This window comes from Canis lupus, chromosome 19 (assembly GCF_011100685.1).
Source record: "Canis lupus familiaris isolate Mischka breed German Shepherd chromosome 19, alternate assembly UU_Cfam_GSD_1.0, whole genome shotgun sequence".
NCBI lineage: Eukaryota > Metazoa > Chordata > Mammalia > Carnivora > Canidae > Canis > Canis lupus.
In genome coordinates this window covers 24,683,723-24,704,407 of record NC_049240.1, presented here as the reverse complement: position 1 = coordinate 24,704,407, position 20,685 = coordinate 24,683,723, and the positions used below count along the sequence as shown (strand labels likewise).

The following is a 20,685-nucleotide window of genomic DNA, read 5'->3' as shown; positions in this document are numbered from 1 at the left end:
AGTGAGGAGAGAGAGAGAGAGAGAGCATGGGCAGGGTGAGGGGCAGAGGGAGAGGCAGACTCCCCCACTGAGCAGGGAGTTGCATGTGGGGCCGAATTCTGGACCCTGGGATCATGACCTGAGCTGAAAGCAGATGCTTAACCATCTGAGCCACCCAGGTGCACCTTAAATAAAAACTTTAAAAAGCAAAATGCAAAGGATGATCTGCAGTATACTACCTGTGGTATAAGAAAGAAGAAACAATAATAATGAGGAAAAACAAGAAAATACACATGTATTACTCATTTGAGCAGAAGGAAACACATAAGATAAACTATAAGCTTCGATGGATGCCAATTGGGCATGTCAGGAAATGGATTGAGGGGGGAGTATAAGAAAGTCACTTCTCTGAATGTAATTTTTTTTTTAAGATTTTATTTATTTGTCCATGAGAGACACAGAGAGAGAGAGGCAGAGACACAGGCAGAGGGAGAAGCAGGCTCCATGCAGGGAGCCCGACATGGGACTCAATCCCAGGACTCCAGGATCAGGCCCCAGGTCAAAAGCATCGCCAAACTGCTGAGCCACCCGGGCTGTGCATCTGAATGTGCAGACTTCTGGAATCATGTTAGTGTTTCACATATTAAAAAAGTAAAATCTACAAGGAGGGGAAAAATTTAATACAAACTAAAATTTAACACCACTAACAAAATAACTCCAAATGAGTCAAACTGCTTATCCAATGAATAACATAACCACACTGAAAGGGGGGGTTGGGGAAAGAACCCAAATTATGTTAGAACACAGTATTAGGATGTATACCCTCAGGCTAAACCCCCAAACATCCCTGAACAAACACCAAACTCTAATTAATAGGCTTCTCTTCTACTGAGGCAAAAATTAACATCTCTGAAACTACTTTATGTACATTCTAGAAATGAGAAAATAGGAAAATAAACTGTGTAAAATGGGAATTGGTTTTCTTACTGTCAGAAAAAGGAACTGTAAATATGAAAGATGAACCTGTGTGTTGAACTGGAATTATAGGTATCAATGTGCATTCATGGGGAGATAAGTAGGTAGGAGGAAGGAAGGAAGGAAGGAAGGAAGGAAGGAAGGAAGGAAGGAAGGAAGGAAGGAAGGAAGGAAGGAAGGAAGGAAGTGAGGAAGGAAAGGGAGGGAGGGAGGGAGGGAGGGAGGAAAGAAAAGAGGGATTTTTAATGCTATTGAAATTGTATTTTTGTTTCAATTTCCTGTTTGTTTCTAGTTTATTAAAAAAGTAATTGATTTTTTAAAACGATTTTATTTATTTGAGAGAGGGAAACGAGAGTACAAGCTTGGGTGGGGGAGGGGCAGAGGGAAAAGGAGAAGCAGACTCCCGGCTGAGCAGGGAGCCAGACATAAGGCTTTTATCCCAGGACCCTGGGATCATGACCTGAGCTGAAGGCAGATGCTTAACTGACTAAGCCACCCAAGCACACCATGTAATTGATTTTTATAGATTGATATTATATCCTGCAATAATGCTAAATTCACTGATAGCCCTAGGAGTTTTTTCTGTAGGTTCTATGAGATTTTTTTATATAATTATGTCATCTGCAAATTTAGTTTTATTCCTTCCTGTCCAATCTGTATGACTTTTACTTTTTTTTTTCTTATCTTATTGCACTTGTTAGAGCCTCTAGTACAATGTCAAATAGAAGTAGTGAAGATGGACATACTTGCCTTTGTCTCTGATCTTAGCAGAAAAGCATTCAGTCTTTCAATATTATGTATGTATGATGTTAGCTGTGGGGTTTTTGTAGGTTCCCTTTATCAGTTTTAAAAAGTTTTCATCTATTCTTGGTTTCCTGAGAATTTCTATCAAGAAAAGGATGTTGGATTTTGTCAAATGTTTTCTTGGTATCTTTTGAGATGATCAGATGGCTTTTTCAATGTAGTAAATAACATTAATTTTCAAATATAAACTTAACTTTGCAATCTTGGGATAAAATCCATTTAGTCCTGATACATTTAGATTCAATTTGCTAAAATTTCTTAAGAATTTTTGCAAGTAAAAAAAAAAAAAAAAGAATTTTTGCAGGTATATTTATGAAGGATATTGGTCTGTAGTTTTTGTTTCCTTGAACTGTTTTTATTATCAGTAGTAAAAAGCAATGCTCTCTTCATAGAATGATTTTGCGGGGGAGTGTCATTCATAATATTCACTTATTTTTTTAATATCTGTAGAATTTGTAGTGTTGTCTTCTCTCTTATTCTTGATATTGGTAATTTGTGTCTTTTTTTTTCCTAACCAGTCTGACTAAAAGTTTATTAATTTTATTGATTTTTTCAAAGAATGAGTTTTCAATTTTGTTGGTTTTCTGTACTGTGTTCTGTTTCCCATCTCATGGATTTTCTGCCTTTTAAAAAAAAACCTCTCCGTTGCTTGCTTTGTGTTTTAATTGCTCTTTCTTTTCTAGTTTTTATTTATTCATGAAAGACAGACAGAGAGAGAGAGAGAGAGAAGTAGAGACAGAGGCAGAGGGAGAAACAGGCTCCATGCAGGGAACCCAATGTGGGACTCCATCCCAGGACTCCAGGATCATGCCCTGAGCCAAACGCAGATGCTCAACTGCTGAGTCACCCGGGTGTCCCTCTCCTCGCGTTTCTTTTTTTTTTTCTCCTCTCGTTTCTTAAACTGGAAGCTGAGTTCATTAATTTAAACTCTTCTTTCAGGGGTCCCTGGGTGGTGCAGCGGTTTGGCGCCTGCCTTTGGCCCGGGGCGTGATCCTGGAGACCCGGGATCGAATCCCACATCGGGCTCCCGGTGCATGGAGCCTGCTTGTGTCTCTGCCTCTCTCGCTCTCTCTGTGACTATCATAAATAAATAAAAATAAAATAATTTGTTAATAAAATAAAACAACTCATTCCTATTATAGTTTTTTTTTTTTTTTTAAACTCATGAGAGATACAGAACGAGAGAGAGGCAGAGACACAGGCAGAGGGAGAAGCAGGCTCCATGCCGGGAGGGGGGGGGGGGGGGGGGGGGGGGGGGGCGGGGAGCCCGACGTGGGACTCGATCTTGGGTCTCTAGGATCACGCCGTGGGCTGCAGGCGGCGCTAAACCGCTGGGCCACCCGGGCTGCCCAATTCCTATTATAGTTTAATGCTCTACATTTCCCTCTAAGAACTAGATTGGCTGCATGTCCCAATTTTTGATATGCTGGTTTTTGTTCTATGTTCTTTTATGTCATGGTAAGGTAGGTGTAGCTACAAAAGAAGACACAGGAGAAGTTCAGGAAAAAAAAGTTTATTATACTCACAGGTCCTAGAAACACAAGGCAGGGCACACCAGGCCACACAGGGCCACTTGGGGAAGCCTCAGGGTGGTCAGCAGGCAGATAGCAGGGGTGGAGTGGGGGAGCTGGGGCCAGAACCTTTATTGGAGTTTCTGTAGGACAAGCAAGGCAAGGCAGGATAAACACTTTAGGGTTGGCTAGCTTAAATAATTTCAGCAGGCTCTAAACTAGAGGGATGGTCCCTAGCTTGTAATGATTAATATTGCTCTTAGGGTGTATGGGCCAGATAGAGGAAGGATGGCTCTGGATTGGTTAGTTTGCAGATCAAAGACATGCTCCTGGCTGGACCTTTTGCTGCTCAAGAGCTTGCTAGCCCTATTAGGGTCAGTCTTTCCCCAGGCAGAAAGGTTAAGATACCAAAACATTGTAATATGTAGAAACAAAAAAATATAAACAACCGGTTTTCATTTTCACTCAATTCAAAAATACTAAGTTCCCTTTGAGGTTTCTAATTTAGACTTGTGCTACTCAGTGTTAAAATATTTGGGGATTTCCTAGAGATCAGAGATTTCCTTTATTGATTTTAAGTTAATTTCCATTGTGATCACAGAACATAGTCAGTATGACTTGAATCCTTTTGAATTTATTGGGACCGAATTGAATCTGTCTGAGCAAATGATCTATCTGTACTTGAAAAGAATATGTATTCTGCTGTTGGTGGGTGGTATTCTAGAAGTATCAATTAGGTTAGGTTGGTGGATAGTGTTATCTTCTGTGTCTTAACTGATTTTTGGTCTACTTTATCGATTATTGAAAGGTATTAAAATCTCTGAATATAATTGTAAATTTATCCTATTCCTTCTTGTAGGTCTACCAGTTTTTGTTTCATGTATTTTTAAACTGTTCCTGGGAACATAAATATTTATAGAGTTATTCCTTCCTTATGAATTGACTTCTTTATCATTATAAAATGATCCTCTTTATCTGGGGTAATATTCTATGTTCTGAAATCTACTTCACCCAATATTAGTATAACTACTCCAGCTTTCTTTTTCTTAGTGTGAGGGTAGTATATATTCTTCCATTCTTTTATTTTTAACCTATTTGCATCCTAATATTTCATCATGCAGGCAGCCTAATTTGGTTCTTACTTTCAGAATCTGACAACTGCTACCTTTTAATTGAGGGTGTTCAGACCGTTTCCTATTTATTCTCAGTCTTTCCCATCTGCTTCTATTTCCTTTTTTCATCTTTTTTTTAGAGTTCAGTAGTTTTTATGATTCCATCTTATCTCCTATGTTGGCTTATTAGCCATAAATTCTTTGCTGTGCTATTTTAGTGGTTGCTTCAGAGGTTGCTTTAACATATCACAGAGTACTTTCAAGTAATATTGTACCACTTTATATATAATACAAGAACCTTACAATTGTATACTTCCATTTCTACTCTCTTAGCTTTTGTGCTATTGATATACATTTTATTTTTATAAACTCCACAATACATTATTGTTGCTCTAAAGTTATTTTTTATTGTGGTAAAATATATATAACATAAAACTTACCATTTTAATCACTTTTTTAAAATAAGATTTTATTTGGGAGAGAATGAGAATGAGCAAGGGGGGAGGGGCAGAGGCAGCAAGAGAAGCAGACTCCCCACTGCACAGATGCTTAACTGACTGAGCCACCGACGTGGCTTAAGATTGTTTTTTTATCACTTGTTTTAAGCAATTTGATTTTGATATATCCTGGGTATTGTTTCCTTTGTATTTCCTGTGCTTGGAGCTCCTTTTGTTTCTTAGAACTGAAGACCTACAGGTTGTATCGAATTTAGAAAAATCTCAGCCATTATTTCTTCAACCGTTTTCTTTTTTTTTTTTTTTTAAAGATTTTATGAGAGACACACACAGAGACAGAGACAGAGACATAGGCAGAGGGAGCAGCATCAGGCTGCATGCAGGAAGCCTGATGTGGGACTCAATCCGGGGTCTCCAGGATCACGCCCTGGGCTGAAGGCAGCGCTAAACCGCTGAGCCACCCGGGCTGCCCTCAACCCTGTTTTCTATCTTCCCTTCTCCCTCTTCTGCTTCCAGGATTCTGAATATATGCACCTGAAGTCGCCCCATGGCTCACTGAAGCTCTGCTCATTTTGTTTCAGTCTTTTTTTCTGTGTTTCATTTTGGACATTTAAGCTGATATATTTCCAAGTTCACTATCTTTCCTCCCACATCTGATCTCCAATAATCACACTGCTTTAGTTGTCAGTTGCCATCAGGAGAGGCTGAGAATTTTTTAAACCATCAAGAAATGGCTCCTTTTTAAAACAGTTCTGCCCTCCATTTGCATTTTACTACTTAGGCAGCAAGAAGAAATCAGGTGGCACCTTGAATACTGCTTGCAAATCTTACAAACCTAGATCACAAAGTTCATTAGAATGGTCTGCTCTCCACAGAACCATAGTAATAGTGCCACTGACTTTTTTGCCACTGTGGAAGAGATCCCTTTCCTCGTTTCCAATACCATGTCCCTCACTTCCTTTTGAGCACTCATTGGCAGTGTCCTCCAAGTCCAGATTTCTACTAAGTCTGTTGAAGGCAATTTAGGTGTGTTCTAACACGTTTCTCCAAATCCTGGCAGCCTCTCCCCATGTGCTAGTTTCAAAGTCACTCCCACTACTTTCGGATATTTGTTATGGCAGCAGCCCACCCTTGGTACCACTCTTGGTATTTGTTCTGATGCCATGTTAACTGTATGCAGCCAGGACCACTATCCATCTTTTTTTTTTTTTTTAAAGATTTTATTTATTTATTCATGAGAGACAGAGAGAGAGAGAGAGAGAGAGGGAGAGAGGCAAAGACACAGGCAGTGGGAGAAGCAGGCTCCATGCACAGAGCCTGACATGGGACTCGATCCCGGGTCTCCAGTATCACACCCTGGGCTGCAGGCGGCACTAAACTGCTGCACCACTGGCACTGCTCACTATCCATCTTCAGAACCTAGCAATCAATCCTACTTTAAAAAAAAAAAAAGAGATGTAAATAATAGGGAAGTTTTTAAATTTAAAATTCACTGGCTTAAAATGACATTTACTATCTTAGTTTCTGTGCATCAGGAATCTGGAGTCAGGGCCTCCGCTGGGTCTGTAGCAGCTGTACAGCTCAGGTTATCATCAGGGCTAGGTTAGGGCCGCAGCCATCTCAAGGCCCAACTGGGGAATGACTGGTTTCCAAGCTCTCTCACAGGGCCATTGGACTGAGCCCTACCTCCACTCTGTTCCTTGCCATATGGACTCTCCAATGGGAGCTTGCTTGGTCAAGGCAAGCAAATGAGAAGTGTCTGAGTTTGGAAACAAGATAGATGTCAGAGTCTTTTAAAACCCGATCTTGGAAGTGTCGGCCATCTCTTTTGATGAATTTTATCCATTAGAAGCAAATCTATCCATCTAGCTCACATTTAAGGGAGGGGAATATACCAGGGCCTGAATGCCAGAGGTGGCATAATTGGGAGCCATTTCAGAAGCTGCCCAAGACACCCATAAAGTAGGTTTTTCATTTTAGACATTGTAGTTTTAATCTCTAGAGGCCTGACATGGGTTTTTATATCTCCTGTGTCAACATGTTGAATTTTTCTGGCTTTGTGACATCTGCAACACAGTTAGAACTTTTAATGGCCTGTGTACTCATATCATGTGGGTTATTTCTGGGTCTATTTTATTTCATTTTCATTAGGGGTTGTATTTTACTGGCTCTTTGCTTATCTGGCAATTTTTCTTTCTTTTTTTTTTTAAGAGAGAGGGAGAATGCATGAGCAGGAAGGGGGTATGGACAGAGGGAAAGAGAAACAGACTTATAAGCATTTAATTTTAAGAGAATTTTAAGATATGGGTCTCATCTCAAGACCCTAACCTGAGCCAAAATCAAAAGTTGGACGCTTAATCAACTGAGCCATCCAGGCTCCTCAATTGCCCTGTTATTTCTGATTGGCTGTCAGACATCATGAATTTTACCTTACAGGTTGCTGGGTATTTTTGTGTTGCGGCAATTAGCTTTGCTCTGGAACACAGTAAATTATGTGCTAACCTTTTGATCCTTTCGGGTCTTGCTTTTGAACTTTGTTAGGATTGAGGCAGCATCAGTTTAGTTCTAACTCACATGCTGCTGAGACAGACCCTTGCTGTACATTCTACTAGATAGCCCGTGAATTATGAGGTTTCTCACTCTGGCTGACAGGCCTGGGTAAACTCCCCCCAATCCTTTCATTTCATTCTTTATATCCAAGAATCAGGGGACCCTCAGCGAATGTGTAGTTCTTTGTCCAGCTCTCCTCTGCAGAGAGTACTTTATCCTGCCATTAGCCATGGGGGTGAGGGCTGGCTCAGGGCAGAGGTAGGAGGAAGGGGCAGTTGGAGTGGTTACAAGTAGGCAATTCATTCAAAATTCCCCTCAAGGCATAAGCAGGCAGGGGTCATAGTGTTCCTTTTAAGTCCACAAACTTTAAGTTTTGAAGTGTTTAAAGATTTTTTTTTAACTTAAATCCAAACTTTTCAGAACCCAATTCAATAGTCACTGGGCACCTACTATACACCAGCTACTAAGGTACAGATAGAACTCAAGACTAATAGGGTACAAATATTTTTTTAAATGAAGAAGCGGGGCACCTGGGTGGCTCAGTGGTTGAGCATCTGCCTTTGGCTCAGATCATGATCCCAGGGTCCTGGGATCAAGTCCCAAATCAGGCTCCCCACAGGGAGCATGCTTCTCTCTCTGTCTGTGTCTCTGCCTCTCTCTCTGTGTCTCTTATGAATAAATAGAATCTTTAAGAAATAAAATAAAAAATAATAAAAATGAAGAAAGCCAACCATAAGGGACATAGCACAGTGGAGTTAAAAAATGGGCACGGGAAGATCTGTGTCCGGCCCTGTCACAGGTAGACAAGAGGGGAGACACCCCTGGGTCTTGTCCAAGTCATACATGGAAGAGTAGTTCCCTGGTCTAATCAGTTTTCCAGAACACAATAGATGGAGGATTTCTTTAACAGTCCCCATTCTCCAGGATCACAGGGCTTGGGTAAATGTCCACATTATCCGTAGGTGGGTTACAGAACAAGAAAACAGTGAGCACCGTGGGCAGAGATGTGAAAATACAAGTATCTGGCACTGTTTGAGTACTGCAAGCATAAAGGTGTGACAGGAGATAAGAATCTAGAAATAATACCGGTTGGGATCAAGTTTGAGACATTTGGGTGCCAGCCCATCAGGGTGAGTAATGAGCAGGTCCACAGGCCTTAGTGAATACATGCCAGAGCACAGGCCTCAGGTCTGGCTGCTTGGCGCCATTCCTGTGGTTTGTACAGACAGAGCAGCTAGCTGTGGGCCAAACTATGAGTGTCTGTCTGTCCCCAAAAGGTCAGCTCAGAGAAGTGGAATTCGGGAAAGGGGGCTCTTGCTTCGAAGCACTCCTGACCAGATAGATACTGTCTTCCCAGGCCTGGTCGGCAGCTGCCTCACAAAACAGCCATGTAGGTGTGTCTCACGACACAGGAACAGAAGGCTGCTGCTGAGCCTCAGGGGGTTGGGCAGGGACTCCAAATTTAGAGGCCTTAGTTAGCATGGGTTTTCAACACTCCCCAAATGTGAGTGCTGTTGTCTATTAGGATGAGCCTCCTCCTCAAAATGACAAGTTTTTCTTCCTGACTTGTGTATGCCTCGTGTCTTTTTTATGAAACAATCCTGTCTTTTCTGTCTTTCTGTCTTTTCTTTCACTTGAGGAACAAGAGAGAAAAAGATGTTTCTGAGAATAAAGGAACTAATTAAAGACCCCAGGGCATTACACCGCTTTTGGAACAGGAACCCAGCCTGTAGTATCAAAAATGAATCCGGGGGAGAAGTAAAAAATCACTCTATCAAAGAAGCCCAACTGAGGAGCTGTGTGGGCGGTGGCTTCCGAGGTGCGATGGCCTGCAGGGGACCTAGAGGACCTGCACACAGGGATTCCCGAGCGGGAGGCTGCAGACGCTAAACAGTGAACAGGCAGCACGGCAACTGCTCTAGCTCTCCCCTCCATCAGGGCCTTGGCCCTGTCGGCACCTCAACACCAATTAGCAAGTCTTGTTTATCTTGGGGTGCATCTCCCCAGAATAGCTCCTCAGGGATGGGCCCCATCTCACTCTTCGGTGCCTCCTACAAGAAAGGGCCTCAGTAGAGGTCTGTCACCTAGACAGAGCCCAGGCCTGTGACCAGGCATAAGAACACCTATAATCAAGAGTGGTCAAATGTTCCATTTCTGTTTATTCAGAACACTAAGATAAAATACACCTTAAATATTACAAATATTTATATACAGGAATGGCCAGTCCCCATGATTAAAAAACGGTCTGAAAAAAACCCCAAAATATAGGCTCTGAAGATTTTTAAGCCCTAGACAACCCATGAAGACAAAACCAAGGTCTCAATGCATGTTCTTCAACACAGTTAACAAACTCTGAATCTAGCTCAGCCTGGGTGATGCTACAGGAAAGAACGTGGATATGGAAAATCCCTACCCAATGCTGGTGCCGAGCACTCAGCCTTCACTGTGACCCTATGGATGTCATTTCCGGAAGCGTTTGAAAAGCGGATGCACATGCTTCGTGGAAGCCTTGCTCCGTGCCGAGTGGTACTCCATGTACACGGTGTCATCAGCTCCAGACATGGAGCTCATTGTGCCAAAACGCCGAGACACCTATGGGGGAGACCCAGTCCATGATTAGTTTCCAAAGGAAAAGACACTCCTTTTTTAACATTTATATTCACAGTAAGCTTTATAAAGTTTTAAAGTTTAATAAATACTAATTTTTAAAAAACATTTATTGACCACGTATTGTGTCTCAGGCATTGTGTGAAGCAGTTTACACATATTTACGTGTATTAACTCCCATCTTCCAGATGAGGAAACTGAGGCACAGATAGATTAAGTAACTTATCCAAGATCACACAGCTCTTAGAGATGGGACTTGAACCCAGACAGCTGGTTTTAGCTTGCCTATTCTTAACCATGTCATAAAGAGAGGCATGACTCTGCCTCTCTTAATGACAATTTATAAACAGAATTTTTCGAAAGTAAGGGCAGCACACCTTCAACACCTCGAGACTCCACCATAAGGCTTTGAATCCAGTGGAAAGCCAGAAAACCCTGAGCTTGAAACTTGGCTCTACTTCTCACTGGGTGACCTTGGACAAACACCGAATGTCTGAGCCTCAGTGAATGCATCTCTAAGATGGGGAGAGCCTCATCTGTCTTGACAAAAAGTGGGGTGAACAGAAATCACACAGGCAAGTATGCAGACAGGCATCAAGCAACACCTTCAACAGCCTGGCCTTAGAGAACTCGTTCGGTTGGTGGGGATTACCAGACATCACCTTAGCACACGGTCACAGGCAAGAAATTTCCCTGAAGCATCCATGCATGGAGGGCGCCCACAGGGGGGAACCAGTCCCCATGTTTGGGGGCAGAACGGCCTCAGGCTGGAGGGAGAGCAGCATCACCCCAGAGGAAGCTGCTTTTCTTTCCTTGTCCCAACCACTGCTCACCTTTTGGTTCTAATATCAATTTAGTTTTCAAAGCACTGGACTAAAGTGTACTTTTCTCTTGGAAGGGCCCGATAAGAATGCCCCATAATGGTACTTTCATTAATCATGCCACATTATATTGGCCTGGCACATGGTATTCAGTATTTGCAGAATAAATGGAAAGTTCATTATTCTCAGAGAACTCTAAATTTTCCCAAATATTCAAACTGCAATGTGAGCTCATTCTCAGACCCCCTTCACAGCCTGAAAGGCTCAGTTCTATCACTAATAAGGAAGCTAGAGCTGAAGTAACTTGTCTGAGACTCTGGGCTGGCAGGCCCAGGCCCACAGCACCCCCTCCCACAGCCACCCCTGCTCAGGCAGCAAGCCTGAGGCCACATGTGTCACCCTGGGCTCCAACATCAAGGCACTAACAGAACTCGGACCAGACGGAGAGGCAAACAGAGTAGGCCAGCTACAGCCACTATGGACTCAGCCACGTGAAATGATGTGTAGGAAAGGATGCACACCAAAAGGTTAATAGGGGCCATTTCTGTTACTCTCTTCTCTGTGGTTTCCTGCGTTTCCAAGTTTTTACAAAGGTCACACAGGTGTGCGCGAGTGCACATGCACACACACACACATACACACACAGATAACCACATGCGTATGTGGAAGGCTTCTCTTCAGGAGATACCTGGCGCCTCATTCCCTCACTCACCTGGCTGGATTTGGAGCCAAACTCCCCTGCCACCACCTCTTCCTCAGCATCCAAGTCAGTGGCCGCGAGGACCTTCTGCAAGAGCTGCTGCTGCTCTTCCCTTGTGGAGAATGCCAGCTCTTCGTCCTCCATGCCCGCCAGCTTTGTGATCACCTGTGGAGCCAAGAGCCGCAGGCCTCATGTCCCCTCCTGTTTTCCTTCCCTCGGGCCCATTGGTGCAGGTGGCTAACCAAAGAGAGCTCCTCTCTGGCATTCCAGAGACCAGCTTCGGAGCCACCTGAAACAGGGAGCTTAACTGATGACTGTAGGGTAGTGAAGGCGAAGGAAATTCCAGAGAAGCCTACTCCCAAAACAGCAGACACATGATCACTTACAGATGATCAACAGGGGCCTTGGCAACTCTAAGATGTCCCTTCTGGCAGTTTTCCATCCTGCACCAGCTATACGAAGGGACCAGAGATGGACAGGCACAGCCTGCTGCCCCAGGGCAGGGTCTTTAGCCTCCCGGGCTTCGGGTAGGAGGGAGCATTTAGAAATGAGAGCCTGTCAGGTGGACTTACAAAATTTTTTCTAATTGAGCAAAAGAACAGCATGGTAGTGATTTGGTTTTCCTTTCTCTGGGCGTAACTTACTACATGGCCTACCTATCCCTGAAGAAAGCCTGGATTGAGAACACAGAGAAATCTTGTTGCCCCCCCTGTAATTCTTCTCATCATTTTCATTAAAAGCAAAGTCCCAGAAGCAGGGATCTGGCTGAGGCCTTCAAGTGGCCGCAGAGCCCGAGGACAGATACCGGGCACTTTTGCCCTGGCCCAATCACCCCTCTGGGAACTCTGGGCTCATGATCCTGGGAACTCTCACCTGGCTGCTCTCAACGGGCAGTGTTGAAGGCAACGAAGGCAAAGGCAGCTCCAACCAACACAATCCCATGACCAGGTGCCTTTCTGCCAAGCTCACCTTTCAAAGAACCCAGAACACTCCCTGATTTGGTGCTTGTCTCACCCTTGATCTCTTGTCTCGCCCTTGATATCACCCCTGATCTCTCCAGGATCAGGAAGTATGAATTCTGTTTTCATCACATACTTTTTACGGATACATATAAAGGCCATCACACAAATCCTCCAAAATATGGTCAACTATCCTGTCCTCTGGCCCAGCATGAGAAGTGTGAAGCTGTCTCTGCTGGCTAAAAAAGGAGGAGTTAGACAGCCCTGACCTCTTGTCTCTGGCTAATAACAGGAACTCACCAACTTGTAAAAAGACACAATCAGAAGCATCTGAACAGGCAGCCTGTAGTCTCTTGCAAACCAAGAATGCGGAACCTACATGTTCTAGGGGCACCCTTTTAGTTCTCTACTTCCAGCACCCCCCACTTAGCCCCACAAATAAAAATCTTTAAGGACCTTAAATCCTGACATAAACTTACCATGTGCGTCAACAGGAAAGAAAGCAAACACATCAGTCAATGGAAGTCAGCCAAAGCTTTAGGATCCCCAAACCATGCAACCGCCAATTGTGGACAGCTCTGATGTGAGGCCCACTCAGGCCTGGGCCACCTGGAGGGGCAGCTCAACAGAGCCTTCCCGGTATTATAAATCAAGTATGTGAACAATGGCAAATTCTAAAGCTTTGGCTGACAACCATTGCTGGTGCAGGAAAGTAACTCTAAGGGGCTCAGGGGAGCACAGTGATGGCCACATTTCTGCAGGATCTCAGGTTCTATGAGGCTAGCACATTTTCCCCACTGACAACTAACACTCTTTTCACAAGACAACTGTAAAACATTAACAAGTAGAGACTCCAAGCCTTCAGAGGCCCCATTCTTTGACCTTCACTATAGGGATCTTGCACAATATCTTTCCTTAAAGTCCTTGGCAACTTATGCGAGATAAAGGGAACCTGAAGCAGGGCTTCCAATGCCCTAATGTTCTGTGCCTGTCTGAGCTTTTTCCCACACTGGTGCCAATAGCAGTTCTTACCTTCCCCTGGAGGCATGGGTACAAAGAAATTCTTGGTTCTATTCTGATAGGAGATTAATGAATACATACCTTAAAGCTATAACCCTGATCTACCAGGAATCTCTGCCGCTTGGTTGAGTAAGCCATTTCCTGTGTGTCCTGGGATACCAACGAGTAGAAGAAGGCATTATACTCCTCAGCAACCATCCCTTAACAGAGAGAAGGAGAAAGGACAACATTAGCTGTCAAAATGCCAGGAACCGAGGGTTCTAGGCTCAAAAATTAAGTACAGCTGATCCCTGAATAATATGAGAGTTAGGGGTACCGACCCTCCCCCCGCACAGTTGAAAATCTACATGTAATTTTTGACTCCCCCAAAACTTAACGACTCACAGCCGACTGCTGACTGCAAGGCTTAACAACAACATAAACAGTTGATTAACACATACTCTGTATGTTATATGCATTACATATTATTTTTTAGTATAAAGTAAGCTAGAGAAAACATTAAGAAAATTATAAAGAAGAGAGAATACATTTACAGTACTGAACTACAGTTATCAAAAAAATCTCTCAGTACAAATTGTGTTATTCGAGGGCCAAGTGTAATGCAGTGGGAGAGCTTTGCAGTCAGGAGGGCTGATGGCCCTGACTGTGCTTAGGCACTTGACCAAAATTAAAAACATCTGTGCTTTAAATGGCATCATCATGAAAGTAAAATGACAACCTACAGAATGGGAGAAGATATTTACAAAGCATGTATCTGATAAGTGATCTGTATCTGGACTGTATAAATTAACTATTACAAATCAATAATGAAAAGACAAATGACCCAATTATAAAAAGAGCAAAGCATCTGAACAGACATTTCTCCAAAGAAAATAGACAAACGGCTAACAAGTCCATGAAAAGCACTTAACATCATTAGTCATCAGGGAAATACACTGGTGCCACAATGAAGTACCACTTGGCACTCCCCAGGATGGCCAGAATCAAAAAAAGATAATCACAGCTATTGTCAAGAAGGTAGAGAAACGGGATCCCTGGGTGGCGCAGCGGTTTAGCGCCTGCCTTTGGCCCAGGGCGCGATCCTGGAGACCCGGGATCAATTCCCACGTCGGGCTCCCGGTGCATGGAGCCTGCTTCTCCCTCTGCCTGTGTCTCTGCCTCTCTCTCTCTCTGTGACTATCATAAATAAATAAAAAAATTTAAAAAAAAAAATTAAAAAAAAAAAAAAGAAGGTAGAGAAACTGGATTCCTCATATATTGCTGGTAAGAGTGTAAAATGGTGCAGCCATTTTAGAAGACAGTCTGGCAGCTTATTAAAATGTTAAACAGAGACCACAGCTGATGCAACAATCTACTCCTAGATATATCCCCAAAAGAATTGAAAAAATATGTCCACACAAAATCTGCACATGAATTTCATAGCAGCAATATCTCTAAGAACCGAAAAGTGGAAATAATCCAAGTGTCTATCAACAGAAAAATGAATAAACTAGATGTGGCATGCCCACACAATGGAGGATCATTCAGCAGTAACACGAATAAAGTACTACCACCTGCTAATAGGGAAGACCCTTTTGAAAATGTCACGCTAGCGAAAGAAGGCAGTTGCAGAGGGCCCAGACTGCACAATTCTGTATGTGTGCAATGTCTACAATGGGCACGTTCGTCAAGGTAAAAATAGAGTAATGATTGCCTGCAGTTGGGGCTGGGAGGGAAGGAGAAAGGAGTGACTGCCAGAGCGAAAGGGTTTCTTTTCTGGAGTGATGAGAATATTCTAAACATAGCCTGTGGTAATGGCTAAACACTTTGCAATTATATTTAAAAAAAAAAATCACTGGGGGTGCCTGGGTGGCTCAGTTGGTTAAGTGTCCAATTTGGCTCAGGTCATGATCTCAGGGCCATGTGATCATACTGGGTGTGGAGCCTGCTTAAGACTCTCTCTGTCCCTCCCCCACCTCCTCAATGGGCACACGCATTCTCAGTCTCTCAAAAAAAAAGAAAAAAACCACTGAATTATACACTTCCAATGGACCAACTGTATGGTATGCGAATTCTATCTCAATAAAGTTGCTAAAAAAAGAAAAAAGAGCTCAGAGAGAAAACACAGAACAGACTCATCACAGAAACTAGGACAAAAAATACTGCAGCCTATAAAACCTGATCCTTCTGGACAATCTGCAGAGTTTTGCTTCACAATTCAATTGTCAGCAAACTCAGTACCTGTGTACTGCCTCTGAATTCTATTGTTTCTTAGTCTTACAAGAGCTCAGAGAGGCGAAGAACGCAGCCAAATGCCTTATATCAAACAGTATTTCAAAAAACAAAAACAAAATCCTATCAAATTCAAAGTGGTTTTCAAGTTAGATGTGTTTCTTTTCTGGGAGGTGATAAGGCATATATTATGAATTATGCTCACATATGCTAGTCAGATTATATTCTGGTCAGTTTATAAAAGCTGCACTTTATCCAGTAGCTTCCAATATTCTGTTACACAAGCCTTATTCCTCACAACAGCCCTGCAAGACAGGATGGCACCTGTACTCTGGATGGCAAAGCAAGGCTCACAGGGGCAAACTACCTGCAAGGCCACAAAATTGGCCAGGTGCCCAAGTGCATGCTATTTCTACTAATGTGCCCTGTCTCCATATTAAATACAATTGGCTGCCTCTTAAACACATTCTAATATGGTACGATTCCAACAACCACACACTAACCTTGTTTCTGACACTCAAGCATCTCCTAAGAGAGGAAAGTGGATTCCCTGAGGACAGGCCTGTGTCCTCGTCTTCGGGCCTGCTTGGCCTAGGAGAACAACCCCGGCCATCTCTAAGCAGCAGTGTCAGTGCCTGCCTTGCCCATGGTTAGGGTCTGGGCCCTTTTACCACAGTGACCACAGAGACACTCTGACCTCTTGCACGTCCTCACGTACTGAGCGTGTGACACCTCTGCAGCAAGCTGCCACACAAGACGGGACTTTTGCTGGGTGGTGTGTGAGGAAGCCATCTGCAGCTGCCCAAGTTGCTCTTACCAAGCTTTCCCCTTACTCCTGACTCAAGGTCCAGGGTCCAGCTTCAGCTCATACACGTCACTGGTGGCCAAGCCCTCTGTGTCTATACCATTACACACTGCCTTCCTGGCCCCTCTTACTACCTACCAACACAGGCACTCAGCTTAGAGGATGCCCATGTGAACCAAGTGACTGCCATGGAAAAGATCTACATATTAACCCCAAGGCATGAACTAAGAAGAGCCAAACAGATCTTGGTCCTTGCTTTGGAACCTCTCCCTACAGAATGTATGGGGCCCAAGGGCCTACCTTACCACTAAGAACACATAGGCAGCTTAGCCTACCCTCTTTCTAACCAAAGTGGTTCAAAAGGAAAGATTTCCTGGAGCAGAAGGGTAAGGCCACCTTTACCTTTTTTGGCTCGGAGCACTCGCCCCAGCCTTTGGGCTTCCTGCCGCCGGGAGCCACCATGAGATGAGATCTGAATGAGAACATTTGCTTCTGGCAGATCAAACGATGTGTCGCCCACCTACAGAAATGAAACAACTGAGAGTTTGGGGAGGTTTTTTGTTTTGTTTTGTTTTGTTTTCATTTGGGATGTAAAGAAAAAAAAAATCAATTGGCCTTGAATTTAAATAAGCTCTGTAGATAATGTAGAAAGATAATCACCATCCTCCTCTTCCTGTACCAGGGTCCTGTGGATGCAGGCAGGCCTCAAGGATTAGTGTGAATTCTCCTGGAAACTGTCCTAAAGAAGCTGTAAGGACCTGTAATCCCCACCAGCTGTCTTGGCAGCATTCCCAGTATAGCCTGCAGGGGCCCAGAGATGAGAGGTCCCTATCAACAGACTCTCTGCAAATGACCCCTCTTCTTTTTTGCTACAGAAACATGTCTGCACAAAACCATCCACACTCTCAATTGGAGGTCAATGAAACCACCAGTACCTGTGGGATACATGATCTGGAAGGGGCCACTGTCCACACTGGGCTGCATCTGGCTCTGGGTGGCGGCCTCAGCTCGAAGGTTCCAACCATCAAGGTTCCTAAACGCACATCCAAGTCTGGCACTTACTGAGCCGCCATGATCACTTATGCATAAATCTCATCTATTTTGAGCTTTGGGTCTATTCTAATCTGAAGGACTACTCTACATTGTTGAACCACAGCTGCTAACAGTGTCATCAAGCTGGGCCTTCGTGAGTTTGCATCATGCTCACATTAATCACCCACCATCAAAGCACATGAGGAGCCAGAAGCAAGGCTGCCCACGACCCACAACAATCTCCAACTCCACAAAGACACTTCATCTGAATGCCTACTTTTGCCAGAATAGGTAATGAAAATGTCCCACTTAGATAAGTAAATATAACTTAAAATTCCTATATCCCCAAAAGAACTGGGAAAAATCTCAAATGAAGAGACTTTAGGGCAGCCCAGGTAGCTCAGTGGTTTAGCACTGCCTTTGGCCCAGGGTCTGATCCCAGAGACCCAGGATCAAGTCCCAAGTCGGGCTCCCTGCATGGAGCCTGCTTCTCCCTCTGCCTATGTCTCTGCCTCTCTCTCTGTTTCTCTCATGAATAAATAAAATCTTTAAAAACAAACAAACAAACAAAAAAACAAAAAGACTTTAGAGACGCCCAGGTGGCTTAGCGGTTGAGCATCTGCCTTTAGCTCAGGGCATGATCCTGGAGTCCTGGGATTGAGTCCCACACTGGGCTCCCTGCACGGAACCTACTTCTCCCTCTGCCTGTGTCTCTGCCTCTCTCTGTATCTCTCATGAATAAATAAATAAAATCTTAAAAAAAAAAACAACAACAACAGACTTTATAGATCATCCACAATACATTAAACCCTGCATCTGTTCCTTCTGCTACCTGTCAGAAAGCATTCCTCTGTCCCCAGATGCGGACACACGGGAGTGAAACTGACACATGAGGTCCCTTCAAAAACATGAATTCATTCCCCAGAAATCACCCAGTGTCCCCCCAGCCCTGGGGGTGCTGGTGTCTCACCACCACCCTGCATGCCACACAGACCTTGGATATGAAGATGGTGTTGATTTTGGGGTTATGCTTGAAATTCTGGAGAATCTGCATCCTCTCTCCTTGGGATGTGGGACCATAGATATAGGGTCTAGAGAAGAAGGAAGCTGCATTAGAAAGGCTACAGAATCACCCCCTCGATTATTCTGGAGGCGTATCAGAGGGAAAGGGAGCTCCATCAAGGTTTCCCTCCTTCACGAAGCCCTCCATCATGCAAGGATAAGGATATCAGAAGGAGGCCCATAAAAATGAGCGGCTACAGACCCTGAGCCAAGGTTCTGGTCACCCATTCTCTTCAAGATTCTCTCCTTTCCTTTTTCCTTGGTTTCTCGACTATGCTTTTTCCTGAGGCAACATCTCTCCATCTAAGCTTAGTGTCTACACAAGTAGTGCTAACACAGAATCCAGGTGGGACTGTGGGCAGGGGAGGACATTGGTGGTGTTTCCTGAGAAGCTCTTTCTAGATGTAGTACCACAGCTGGGATGCTGGACCAGTCAGCCTGCCCTCTTGGCCTCTGGCCCATATAGTCTGACCTCAGCTTCACCGGAGCGCTCACTTGGCCGCTATTTCAAATGCCAACTTGCACCCACCTCTGGAGCCCAGCTCAAACATAGTGCCCCACCAAAGCAGTGCAACTCCAGCCCCTGATCCCTGGGCTTAAGGGACCCAGGCTCCCTTTTCCATATACTCTGACCTCTGAGTCTGACCACTTGCTCCTCTGTCTTACCCAATTCATAAGAAATTCCCGAAAGCTTTGAGAGAGGAAAACACGCAAACAAACAAGCAAGCACCTTCTGTACTCTGGCTCGGGGAACACAGGCTGCCTGGCACCAACCCCAACCTCTCAGTCCTTACTTGTTCAGTCTAATGGCATATTCCTTCAGGGCAAACACGTTGTCTGCAAAGACAATAATCTTGTCATTCCTCCTTTCGTGAAACTTGATCAGAAACTGGCAAGCTCTGAATTTGTTAGGGTTCATGGTGTACAGCAAGATTCGTTTCTTGGTTTTGATTGCCACATACTCCCGGTAAAACTCAGGAGACATTGGGCACCAAACCTGTGACACAGAAAGAATCAAGGGTCAGTTTGTAAGTTTTAAATATCACGTGATTAGAAACTTTTGAAGGCCATTCACTTGGCAGAACTAGCTTTAAAATAAATCAAAACAGGGGTGCTTGGATCTCTCTCTTGACTTTGGCTCCAGTCATGAGGTCAAGCCTCACATCATGCTCCAAGCTGGGCATGGAGCCTGTTTAAGATTCTCTCTCTCTCTCCTTCAGCCTCTCCCCACCTCCTCCTCTCTAAAAAGAAAAAAAAACAAAAATAAAAATAATTTTAAAAATATATATAAATATACACATATACCCCAAATCAAATACCTAATGGTGAACCAAGACACTCTATCTCTTAACACATAGATTTTTTTTAAAAGATTTATTTTTACTTGTTTATGATAGACATAGAGAGAGAAAGAGAGAGGCAGAGACACAGGCAGAGAGAGAAGCAGGCTCCATGCTGGGAGCCTGACGCAGGACCCGATCCCAGGACTCCAGGATTGCGCCCTGGGCCAAAGGCAGGCGCAAAACCGCTGAGCCACCCAGGGATCCCCAACACATAGATTTTTAAATCTATCGATATCCAGGGAATTACTTTTACACCAGCTCCAAGTAAGGGAAATCAGATTCTCAGCCAGTGGTACAAGTGATCCCTCTTGTTTAGACCACCCTCCACACACAAGTCTACACACAGCACTACTATGGAGAACTGCACACATACTTCTTAACTCTGTCTGTGGAGTCAGCCTAGCAATGACATTCTAGGAATACTGAACACACCCTCGCACCTAGATCTTGGTTGTAAATTCCACTGTCTACTAAAAGGGCAGCTTGGAGAAATGGCTGACTCCAGAGCCAGGATAGGTCGGGAAATTACCAGATGAGCCTAAAGTATCTTGCTGTGCCAGAAAGCAAAGAAGTGCTCAAAGAATGAGCTCAAAGAATGACATGAGGACATGTCAAACGGATATAGAAGCCAGATGGAAGTGGGTCCCGTTGGTCACATCTGAGACAATTTGATCATTCAAGGATGACAGTAACACTCCTGAGGGCCTCCTCTGTGCTAGGCCGGTGCATGAGCCACTGG

At 43.9% G+C, this 20,685-nt stretch overlaps 1 protein-coding gene across 5 annotated transcripts in view; it reads right to left on the bottom strand.

The window, feature by feature from the left end:
• Positions 1-3,278: 3,278 nt before the first annotated feature.
• ERCC3 (ERCC excision repair 3, TFIIH core complex helicase subunit) overlaps positions 3,279-20,685 on the bottom strand; it is a 33,179-nt gene continuing 15,772 nt past the window's right edge. Inside the window, exons 10-16 of one of the 5 annotated variants that reach the window (XM_038564857.1) lie at positions 19,398-19,600; positions 18,536-18,632; positions 16,912-17,029; positions 13,575-13,693; positions 11,527-11,679; positions 9,800-9,978; positions 3,279-3,412 (exon numbers count right to left, since the gene is read on the bottom strand). In XM_038564857.1, the coding sequence (XP_038420785.1) occupies positions 9,847-9,978; positions 11,527-11,679; positions 13,575-13,693; positions 16,912-17,029; positions 18,536-18,632; positions 19,398-19,600 (822 nt within the window). In that variant the 3' untranslated portion in view covers positions 3,279-3,412; positions 9,800-9,846. Of the gene's footprint in view, positions 3,413-6,002; positions 6,272-9,525; positions 9,979-11,526; positions 11,680-13,574; positions 13,697-16,911; positions 17,030-18,535; positions 18,633-19,397; positions 19,601-20,685 lie in introns of those variants that run through there. The other 4 variants (XM_038564855.1, XM_038564856.1, XM_038564854.1 and 1 more) reach the window with 4 other exon arrangements.